Source organism: Cryptomeria japonica, chromosome 4, assembly GCF_030272615.1.
Source record: "Cryptomeria japonica chromosome 4, Sugi_1.0, whole genome shotgun sequence".
Classification (NCBI taxonomy): Eukaryota; Viridiplantae; Streptophyta; class Pinopsida; order Cupressales; family Cupressaceae; genus Cryptomeria; species Cryptomeria japonica.
Window position 1 is genome coordinate 329,685,416 of NC_081408.1, and position 12,466 is coordinate 329,697,881.

General features: G+C 35.9%; 1 protein-coding gene across 1 annotated transcript in view; it reads right to left on the reverse strand.

Annotated features, from left to right (window-relative positions):
* Positions 1 to 12,466, reverse strand: part of LOC131063572 (uncharacterized) — a 176,336-nt gene that overhangs the window by 36,022 nt on the left and 127,848 nt on the right. Inside the window, exon 10 of the mRNA XM_057997424.2 lies at positions 232 to 337. Coding sequence (XP_057853407.2) covers positions 232 to 337 — 106 coding nt within the window. The remainder of the gene's footprint in view (positions 1 to 231; positions 338 to 12,466) is intronic.

Sequence of the window (12,466 nt, forward strand, 5' to 3'; positions counted from 1 at the left end):
TACTTCTTGGGAGCAAATTCGTTTCTTTTCAATTGGTCTAAAAATTGGAATACAACAAATTTATCTGTTTATTATGTTGGTCACGTATAGCATGCACACTTCCTGACTGATTACAAAACCTTCGTCTTAAATTTTATCATCTCACCAGCTTACAGAAAAAATTCACCAAAAATGATAGTGAAAACATAAATCTCATCAAACCACAGACAAGAAAAAACAATGCACACTTACAGTAAAACATCCAGCCTGATTAAGTGTGAGTGGTGGAATTGGATGATCTGGAATATGATTCTTGATCACAGTACTAGAAGCTCCATGTAGTTCTGCATGCACGTACCTTCACACATTCACCCAAGACATCCAATGTTCAGCTTGATAAAAGCTTTACATATTATCAATCTTCAAATCAATATTGACAATAAAGAGATGTTGCAGGGATCATTTTTCATCACAAAAACCATAACTAAAAATGTGACTGCAGAATGTACTTAATTAATAAAAAAATGAAATATCATACAAACTAAAGCAAGCACAATTCTTTAAATATTAGCATATTTCATAATTATGTTAGCTGCTTTAGTCTCTTTAAGATCAGCTATGGAAGTGCATGATGTGTTGATCTTAATAAGGATTGTTTTGCATGCCATCCTAAGGCAATAAAATTTGAACCATCTTGATCTGTGGAATTTGCCTTCCACTGCTAAAACATACTTGCACACAGAAACTAACCTGGTTGTACTACTCAAAGATGGCTTATATTCAAAATATACTCTGATTATGGCACTCACCATTGTAAGTGCAATAGTTGCTATGTTTAATTGCTAGTTTATATTATGCATATTCAATGGTCCATACATGGGATGTCATCCATGGTTGCCAAGTTCCTCGAAAATATATATACATGCATAGAGGTTCCTTGATTGACAAAACTTTGAGTCCCAAAACCTGATAAGACATCAAAGGCTTTGAAAACCTGTATTGCCTCAAAAACATGGATGATAATATTTAAGAAGAAAAAGGCAACACATTCGTTAAGGTTTCCCAGTCTATGGTGTCCTTATCAATGGAGGGATTTTCATATAGGTGTGCCACCTTTGTTGACAAATATCACTAGGTATGACACTGACAAAATGAATGAAAGAAATTCAAATAAATTGTATTAGTGTGCACAAATGACCAAAATTGACCAATAGGGGTTGAGTCAAAGCCATTTACTAATAGTGCAAATTTCAAGGAATGCTTCTAATACCAGGTTCACTATTTACATAAGTTACAAAATCAGAATCAGGTACATGTATTTGGGTACAGTATAGAAAAAAGAAAATGGGGAGGTAGGTACTTTCTAGTTAAATCCCTACAAAAAACATATAATAATCATAAATATATAATAATATTTAAATAATATAATAAATAAATAATATTAATATGTTAAAATATTAATAAATTAATATAATTCATTCTGTGAAATAGCATATACAAGTAAATATCCTTTTTGAATATAACTTGAGATCTTAATTACAATATTAATATTTATCTATACATAAAACTAAAGTGTTATAATAATAACATTAATCTTAAGAAAATTATTTTTAATTTGAATAAATTTCAAAGTTGACATTTGAACTAAATATATTAATTAAATATGAACTGTAATTTATAAAATTATAAATATTAATAAATGTTTTAGATTTAACAGTTAGAAGCTCAAGGCTCTTACCACCATAAAACTAGTACCTAAATTTTTACTAATGAGAGATTTTTTTTTAAATGGTGAGGCTTGGTCAGCTCCAGCATTGTTGACTACACTCACGTGCATGTGTCTCCACCACCATCTACTACACTTTGGCAACAACTGTTTCGAAAATAATACATGCCACTTTGAACTGCTTATGTTTAAGTTCTTCAACTTCAAAGATGATATATTCTGTGTTCCTGAATGCTTATTATCGTTACAGAAAAGGCCTTTGACTTTGTGGTAATCGTTCATGTGTGCTTATTTTCTAGTTTTCCTTGTTGCTGCAAGGCTTCTGTAATGTTCCCTTATGTAATATTTTAGGAATTGGGACTAATTTATTTAATTTAAATTGCAAGAGACTTCTTTCTATTAAACTTATATTCGAAACAAATTGGGAGAGGCAAATATAATGTCAATTATCTTGATGATTAGATTGTTCACCAGTACTTGTACAAAAATGGTGACTTCAATATCTTATCAGAATATCGGATCTGATATATATAGTGGAAAGTATTTGCAATATACACTAAGATATAAGAGATATCTGAATATGCTGATATTAGGTTAAGGATAGTATGACTTATCCTTGTGTTTGCAAGATCAAGTATAACGATACAAATATATTGATCTGTCTCTGATATCTCTGGAAATATATGCAAACAATCTTCTACTGATCTGCCAATTTCTTATCAGATTTATGTCCTGATGATTTAATGGTTGTTATGCCTGATATTACTTTAGAAATATGCAAGTTATCTCTGATTTCGGTCTGATGCGACTGGGTATATATGCAAAGGATATTGGTTACAAATCTGAGAGTGATACACTGTTCCTGATATCTTCCTTATATTGTATGCGAATTATACTCCTGTTAGTCGATCTGATCTTTGTTTGCTTGTCTGATAGATGTCTGAAGTAGTGATTCACTTAGCGCTGTTTCTGATCTTTATTGCTAATTGTATGCGTCCTAGCCTTGGATGGCTGCTGTTTGCTCAACCTGAGCAATCCAAATCTGGATTAGAAGTAAATAAAAAGTTCTATATTCTACCTTTGGAGTGGTGGATATCCCTTTAATAAGTCTTGAAGGGGCATGAATGTGATAGGATGCAACCCAATATCAAATCATACCTCTTCCCTATTTACTAACAATGTCAATTAATTAACTAGTTCTTGATCCAACTTATTTCTCCTCCTTTGAACAGCAATAATCTTGATCTTAACTATTAAATCTTCTTTAAATTATCAACATTATATATATGCAAGATGTTAATAAGGGAGTCGAGATATATATATTTACTTATGAGATCATCTGTGTGAGAAGCTTTGGATCTTCATCTGCGTTTCTGTATCTTCTCTTCATATATGATTGATGTATGAGTATTTTATACTGCAGAGAGCTTATGTGCTAGCTGTATGGTAGAAACCATCAGTTTTCCTAAGATGTTATTGACTTATTTTCTTGATTGTTAAGTGCAAACAATCATGTTTAGATCCTTGCTTGATTAAGCTTGAGAGCTTTGTATTCAAATTTGTGCCTTCAATAAAAGTTTGATTTTTGGTGTGGCTGGGTTTTTCACCCTCAGGTGGAGGGTTTTCCCAGGATAAATTCTTGTGCATCTTGTTCTTGTGAAAATTTATTGTTTCAGATTTTTGTGTCTTATGTTTTTGGTTCTAACATTAACATTAATGTTACTTCGATTTCTAAATTTGTGCATTTCATATCATTTATTGATGACTATAGTAGAAGGACATTTGTTTATTTTCTTAGAAGTAAAGGTGAAGGCTTTAATTGATTTAAGGAGTTTAAGGCTCTTGTTGAAAATCTTTCTAGTAGAAAGAATAAGTGTTTGAGAACTTACAATGGTGTTGAGTTTTGTTCAACAAATTTTGATAGATTTTGTAAGGACCATGGCATTGAGAGGCATAAGCCAACTCCATATACCCCTCAACAAAATGTTGTTGCAAAGAGGATGAACAAGACGTTGATGGAGAGAACTAGGGCTATTCTTACTGTGCTAGCGTTCAACAAAAGTTTTGGGCTGAAGCTACTGCCATTGCCTGCTAACTAGCAAACAAATCTCCTACATCAGCACTTGTTGATAAGACACCCATGGAGGTGTGGTCAGGAAAGAAGCCTTCAATGAGACATGTCAGAGTATTTGAATCCGAAGCTTATGTTCATGTTCCAAGTGAGAAGAGGTCTAAGTTGGAGAACAAGACGGTTAAGTGTATCTTTATCAGCTATGCCAATGTAAAAGGGCACAAGCTTTAGGATCCAATCACTTAGGAGGTTCTCTACAATAGAAATGTTATTTTCAGAGTGATGAAACTTTCAACAATTGAACCACAATCAGAAAAAGAAGAGGTGAAAAAAGTGATATTTCAAGTTCCACCTACTCAGATGAAAGAAGAACTACCAGCTCCTGATGGACCGAATGATTAGGAGAGCTCTACTATATTTGAAAGTTCAAAAAGAAGAACTTCAACCTCAACCTTTGAGGTCTATGAGAATTAGGTGGAAATCAGATAGGTTCGATTATTCGATGTTAGAATCCGATTGTATATTTCATTTGATTGCTAACACTAGAGAACCTTAGAACTGCTAAAGAGGGTATGGGTATGAGAGATGTAGATTCTTGGATGAAAGCCATGGATGAAGAGGTGGCTTCATTGAAGAAGAAGAATACATGGGATTTGGTACCTTTGCTCAGAAGACGAAAGCCAATGGGATGTAAATGGGAGTTCAAGAAAAAGTATGTTCTTGATGGTAGTGGTAAGAAGCATAAAGCACAACTGGTCACAAAGGGGTATTCCCAAGTTGAGGGAATAGATTATAGTGAGATTTTCTCTCCCATTGCAAAACTAGCATCCATTCGTTTCTTGTTATCACTTGCTACAGCCTATGATTGGAAAATTGAGCAGATGGATGTGAAGACAGCATTACTTCATGGAGATTTGGAAGAAGAAATCTATATGCCACAGCCAAAGCATTTCGTGGTAAAGGTAAAGAAAATCTAGTTTGCAAGTTGAAAAAATCTTTGTATGGTCTAAGACTCTGAAATAATCTCCTAGGTTGTGGTACCAAAAGTTTGATACCTATGTGTTGAGTTTGGGATTTCATATGTCTAAATTCAATCACTGTATTTATTTCAAAACTGATAATGGTCGCATTCTCATTATTGCATTTTATGTGGATGAATGATATGTTACTTTTTGGGAATGGATCTTTGCCTTTTGACTTGAAATCTCAATTGTCAACACAAATCGAAATAAAGATTTAGGTGCAGCTAGGTACATTTTGGGAATGGACATCAGAAGAGACAGAGCTAACAAAGATTTGCTTAAGCCAAAGTATGTGAATTTGATGTTGGAGAGATTTAGCATGACAGCTCGTTGATCTGTGGTAGTTTATGTTGCACAGGGAATGAAGTTATCTGTGGAGAATTGTCCAAAATCTCCTATTGAGGTGGAGAACATGGCCAACGTAACACATGCTAGTGTTGTCAGTAGTCTTATGTATGTGATGGTCTCTACTAGACTAGACATTGCCCAGGTAGTGGGAGTCCTAACTCGATATATGACCAATCCTAGACAGGTGCATTGGGATGCAATTAAGAGAGTGTTCAAATATTTGAGGGGTACTTCCAAGTATTCCTTGTGTTTTCATGGCCATCATACTGGGCTCAACATTCGGTGAGTATTTGAGGATATGTGCATTCAAATTGGGCAGGTGACATTGACAGCAAGAGATCCACCAGTGGTTATGTTTTTACTATGTTCAGTGATGCTATTGGTTGGATGAGTAAGCGGCAAGTTGTAGTTGCTATTGATTGGATTTTTACTCATGGTTGTAAGGAAGCCACTTAACTTAGACAAATGTGCTTTGATATTGGGTTTAATGAAGGGATGATCACTATATGTTGTGACAGTCAAATTGCCATTTTCTTAGTAAACAATCCAACTTTCCATGCCAAAACAAAGCACATCGATGTTTAGTTTCATTTTGTTCAAGATATGGTGGAGAATTGGAAAAGGTTGACACTTTGACAAATGTTGCAAATGCATTTACAAAACCTATAAGCACAAAGAAGTTCATATGGTGTTCGAGGTTTATGGGCCTCTTGGCCCCTAGCAATTAAATCTTGTTCATAGTGGTTCTACTAGGGTGTTCGACAAGTGGGAGAATGTTGGGAATTAAGGTGTCTCAACCTTAGCATTTCCTAGCATTAGTTTATTTCTTTAAAGTGTTTATTTAAGCCTATGTTTTTATTTTCTTGCAAATCCTATTTCTTCTTTTAGTGTGACTTGGCACGACGAGTTGTCATGCTAGGAGGTGACATGGGAGGTGACAAGGATGTTTTTGTCCTCACACTAGGAGGTAGGTGTCCTACTTTGTGGTAGATATTCTTTGCCATGTGTAGGCATCTTCAGCACCCTGTAAAGGCTATGATGACTTATGACGAATGATAGATTCTTATGACAAGTTATGACACGTAAAAACTAAATTCTATGACAGAATGTAAAAGTGTCAAGAGGCATCTTTGCATGCAGGAGGGTGCCCAAGTTGGATAATTACAGGCTGCAAGAGAATTAGCTATTAATAGTCAGTTATGATGGATTTTCTTACCGCTGTAAGTGTTCTCAAATCTGACGCTTTCTATGACAGCTATAAGGTGTGTAAGAGCATCTATAATACCTATTTACGGCAAAAATTGGGCACCCTAGTTTGGAGGTATGTAAGAGGGGTTAGGGAATCTAGTACGAGTGTTGTTTGCATGCTTATAGGTGGTGGAAAAATGTGCCACATAGATTTAGAGGCCCATCTCTTTTGGCTTGGCCTAAAAGCTTCCCCCTTTCTTCTTTCCTCTATATATTGGATGTCTTGGAGAGAATTTTGTATATTGTAACTACTAGGTAATGTTATACTGTCAGAATAGCTCCAAATAGTGACATTGTAAACTCCTATGAAGAAGATTTGCAGTAGAAGTGTTTGTAAAACCATCATCCTAATACATTGAGCAGGCTTTTGGAGTGTGGGGTTTTTTTCCCGAAAGGGTTTTCCCCACTTACATCTTGTGCTATGGTATTATTTCTTTGTTGCATGTTATCTTATTCGTAGTATATGCATCTCATTATTGTACTCATTAAGGGTTGTAAGAAAAATTTGCACGATCTCCTCTCAGTAGATTGGTGTAGGAAGCATTTCCGCATGCCTTGCTTCCACACACTAGCTAATATGTGTGATTCCATCCAATGATCGCCATTGCAACAAATTGAAATTTAAGTTGTTGGTGTTGCAAACATGGAGAAAATTGATGTGTTTCGATGTTGCAGATTTTTATTTTGGTTTCAGTTCAGATTGTGAAGATCCTTTTGGCGATTTGAGTTTTTCTTCATTCCTCGCCATACCATCCTTTCCATGTTAGGCCATACAAACTTGTGGTACAAGTATAAGGGCATATTTTCACATAATTTATTACTATTTGTGATCACTTAATTACATTATTGCAGGGTTGGACAAGTTTGATGAATGAAGATTGTTGTTTGTGTGGGATGCACCATTCAATGGACTGCCTGTGAGGATGGCATCAGGGATCCTTGCCCAAGTGCTTCTCTTTATGTCACCTTTCCTTGCTAATAGGAGACATTTTGATGATCAGAGGACATTTGCCAAAGTTTGGGGCTGAACTTTCACATTAACATGATCCAAAAAGGGATCTTACAGCCTATCAAACCTATTGTATTTGTTGTTTCAGTATCACAACAAACCTGCAAATGTGTGGATTCAATTTCCAGTTAGATGTATACTCTTTCTGAGTGCGAATGATGTTTGAGGGAGCTGTTATTGGCAAGCTACGTGTGAAGTTGTTCATGATTTCTGAGTGAACATATCATTGCCCAGACCTGTTGCAGCACCTTTTCCAATGTATTAGACCTGTACCAGCAAAATATCCATCAATTCTCAAGGTACATTGCTATTGTTTCAAGTTGGGTGAGTTTATTCATAATTTGTGGTACTGTTTGGGGTGTTACAGAAATTCTTATTTACATCAGCACTTGTTATTAGCAGCTAGTCTTTATATCATGATGTTAACAAAGCATATGTTATAACCTTGTAATGCTTTGGACAGTTACACTGCTAAAAGCTATTATTTCTGTGCACCCTATTACATAAGCACTGGATGGTAGTACTGCCAGTGAGTTTATATTTGTTATTGCTGATGTACATACCCCACTAAACAAGTGGTTTAATTGTATCTAGCTTTCCCACTGAATAAGTGGATGTGCCTCTTTTTGCTCACCACTGGATAAGTGGAAGAATCTTGTTTTCTTTCCACTATTGTATAAGCTTTCCCACTGAATAAGTGGTATTGGCTAGCTTGCCGCCTGGTTCTTTTCTTTCAGTTGTTTTTGGTTAATTGTAATCCTAAACACCATATGCTCTCACCTTACCCACTTTGAGATCTGCATGACCAGAAAATGGTAGGAAAGTTGAATTGTATCTCATTTTCAGGTGCAAGGTTTTCAACAAAAAAATAGGGCGGTTATTACATAGAGAATATTAAATTATTAGAAAATCTGAATTTGGAAAAGAGACAAAGCAATTTTTCCATTCTAGCAAAATCATCAATTTCCATAGGCTGAAAAATGCAATTGCGCCAGCAAAAATGTAACTGAAATGGCAAATACACAATCACCTCTTTATTGGAGGCAGAGAGTTTGTCATAATTGGAGCAGGTTGCAGATCATGAAATGAAAAGGTTACTTTTAAGCTTCCAACTTCTAAGGGATTCCAACATGAGCAACAACTATACGAGGAGGAAAATACATTTCTGAGAGAAGAGGAGGAGTATTGAATGCTGTGTCTCTAAGAAAATGAAGCTGAACTAGTTATCGGCTCAACAGAGGTTGAAAAACTCTTTGTACTTGTCTACTTTTGAGCAGTACACTTCATTGAAGAGAAATTGCACATACCAATTAGGTTCTTCTCAAGTTCAATTCGTGTTGTGTTGCATTTCACATTTCAGTACTTCATTTGTTAGTGTTAATTGCTGTGTTAGTAGGTTTTGGTTCCTAGTTTCTAATCAAAATTTGGGGAAGTTATCAATCATTGAATTGATTGTGCAACCCTTAGTTGTTTGTTGGATTTATGTTCCTAGGTGAGATTAGATTGACAGCTTACACAAATCACATAAGATAAATGTAGGAAAGGTTTATCAACCTGATGAGGTTTAAGCAAAGCTTATGTCGATCTCCTCGGAAGGTTTGAGTGAATTATGCAACTCATTGAGGGTAAGGATTGGACAAGTTTATGTCATACACTCTTTCTTCACAATTTTGAAGACAAATGTTAAATAAAAACTAGGCAAGGTTTAAGCAGGTTTATGACACTTGCCTGAAAGAGTTTGATCCAGTTTATGTCACCCACTCCTAGTTTTTGGGCAAAGGCTTGATTTTATATCTAATTTGTATATGTTGTTTTCCTCTGCATGCTTGATTTTTCATTTTGTATTCAGTATTGTTGTCATGTCTGATCTGTTGCAATGGTGATTGTCCTTAATACTCATCGTAAAGGAAAGCACAACACCCTTTAGGATAGTGTCCAAGAGAGCCAATGACTTTGCAGTTGGCAGAAAAGCACCCACATGATATCCTCTCTGCTCAAGGGTACAGACAAAGAATAATTACTTGGTTAATGAATCCCTATCGCTGAGATTGGTTTTCAAAAAACATGTTTGACATGAGTAAAACCTGTAGGATTGATTGAGCTGATTATTTAAATTCATTTGAGGTGTAACTCACATATAGTTGTTTCTACAGATTGTCTTGTAAAATGGAAAAGATCATGTTGTATTATAAGTTGTAGTCCTGAGATAATGTAATGTTTGTACATAAATTATTATACCACAGGGCCTCTTGTGTAATGAATGAATATAACAATAAATGTCCCGTCTTGATGTATAAATGTGATGAAGCATTACTAGATAATACATTGATGAACTTTGTAATATGAATGATAATTGAATTGCCTCTGTGAAGACTTGATACGACCTGTGACAAGGATTATGATGTGATTAAGATGGGGACTGGATGTCAGCAGAGTCTTGTTCATCTTGCATTGTATCCATTATTATGGGAGTAAGACTCAGAAGTATCCATGGTATGGGGACGGTCACTGTTTATTGCTATTTAGTGTTTGGAAGCATTTGTGCTAAGTGTGCTGAATGATCTGATATTTCTAGTATGTAATTTCCCAATCCTCATAAACTCTAGTTTTATTATTTATTTTTTAATCTTGAATGTGAAATAACACATCCATAGTGCCATTGAGTGTATTACTTTGGATTGTATGGCTGATACCAATTTGGATACTGACATATGAAATCAAGAGATGGTTCTTGGACTGTTGATAATAGGATAGGTGGATCATGATGATCTCCATATGGACTACCAAGATGGAAAAAGACAGTTATGAATCAAGGAATGTAGAAATAAAGAACTAATACTCTCTTGGTCTTTCTGGAATGGGTATAAATGCAAATCGATCTCTATGCTATTCACTTGCCTGGGAAATTAGATCACTATAATGAGTCTTAAATGTAAAACACTATCTTTGTAAAACAAATTAGGCAATGGTAATTGCTTGTTTATTGAAAGAATGTAAATATGCATATATACGCAATTACATTGTTGATGTTTCCTAAAGAAACAATCGAACACTAAAGACTAAATTAGAAACAAATCTAATCTACCTAAAATACATTATTGAACATTAAATAATAAGATATGCTAAAGCATTCTAATACCCTCCCTTAATGGTCAATCCGTCAACTACACCAAGTTGTCCCCTAAATTTTACAAACTTGTCCAGGCTCAAAGACTTGGTGAGGATGTCTGCAGTCTAATCCTTAGTTGGAACATACTGCAACTCAACTGATCCGTCTTCAACTATCTGTCTAATGAAATGACAATGAAGCTCAACATGCTTTGTTCTTTCATGAAAGACCAGATTTATGGCAAGTTTGAGCACCCCTTGATTTTCATAGAAGAGGGGTGAAGGCCCTGCTTCAGACATTTGCATGCCCAAAAGCATCCTTTGAAGCCAAACTGTCTCACAGCTACTTTAATAGTTCCTCGATATTCTGCTTTAGTCGAAGAAAGAGCTACCGTCTGCTGCTTCTTGCTGGTCCATGTGACTGCACTTGTTCCCAGACGGAAGACATACCTAGATGTAGATTTTTTGTCATCAACAGAACCTGCCCAATCCGAGTCTATGAAACCAATGAGTCTAGGATCTTTACTTTTTCCATATAGAATGCCAAAGTCAAAAGTGCCCTTCACATATCTCAACACACGCTTTGTTGCAACCCAGTGTTCAACTTTAGGAGCTGTCAGAAAGCAAGAGATGTAGCTCATTGCATAACTGAGGTCAGGTCTAGTGGCGGTGAGATAGATGAGACTGCCCACTAGTCGCCTAAACGAGGATTTATCCACCACTGGTGAGCCTGAATTGGCTGACAACTTCAACCCTCTCTCCATAGGTGTAGAGGCAGGTTTGCAATCCTTCATCCAAAACATATCAAGCAAACTCCTGACATACTTTGACTAAGAGATAAAGATATTGCCATCAATTTGCCAAACCTCAACACCTAAGCAATAATGCAGAAGTCCCAAGTCTGTCATGTCAAAGGACTGGCACAAACTCTGTTTGATCTACTCGATCAAAAGTGTTGAATTACTAATGATAATCAGATCATCAACATAGATGACAAGCAAAAGAATATCACCACCAATAGTTTTGACATACAGATTGGAATCGGAAGGACTCCTTTGAAAGCCTTGATCACTGAGGTACTTATCAATTTTTATGTACCAAGCCCAAGGAGCTTGTTTCGGGATATAGAGTGTTTTCACCAGTTTGCCTACCCGGTGTTCTTTACCGACAACCTTGAATCTTGGAGGTTGCGTCATGTAGATTTCTTCTTGTAACTCACCATTGAGGAATGCACTCTTGACATCCATTTGATGGAGCTTCCAACCAAAACTGGGCTAACATGGCAAGGACAAGCCGAATTGTACTCATTTTGGCTGTAGGAGCAAAAGTCTCCTCATAGAAAATGTCTTCCTTCTATGAGAACCCCCGAGCAACTAATCGAGCCTTATACTTATCAAGGTTTCCATTAGGCTTATACTTAACTTTATACACCCATTTGCAGCCAATGGGCTTATTCCCAAGTGGAAGATTAGAGAGGACCCGAGTGTTGTTCTTAAGAATACTATGGTGTTCAACTACAATAGCTTGTTCCCACTTAGGTATATCTTTAGCCTCTGAATATGTCTGAGGCTCATAAACACTATGAATGTTGGTTGTGAGAGCAAAATTCATTGTATGTTGTTGTTTTCTCTTGTTTCTAGACGATCTATCCTCAATAAGCTCATCATCATGGTACTTAAGAAGACTATGGTGTTTCTTCTTAAGAAGACTATGGTGTTCAACTACAATAGCTTGTTCCCACTCAAGTATACCTTTAGCCTTTGAATATGTCAGAGGCTCATAAACACTGTGAATGTTGGTCGTGAGAGCAAAATTCATTGTATGGTGTTGTTTGCTCTTGTTTCTAGACGATCTACCCTCAATGAGCTCATCATCATGAAGATCATCAATAGTCGTGGCCCACCACTTAGGCCAAAGAGTAGAAGTACCAACATCTAAAACAAGTGGATCAACAT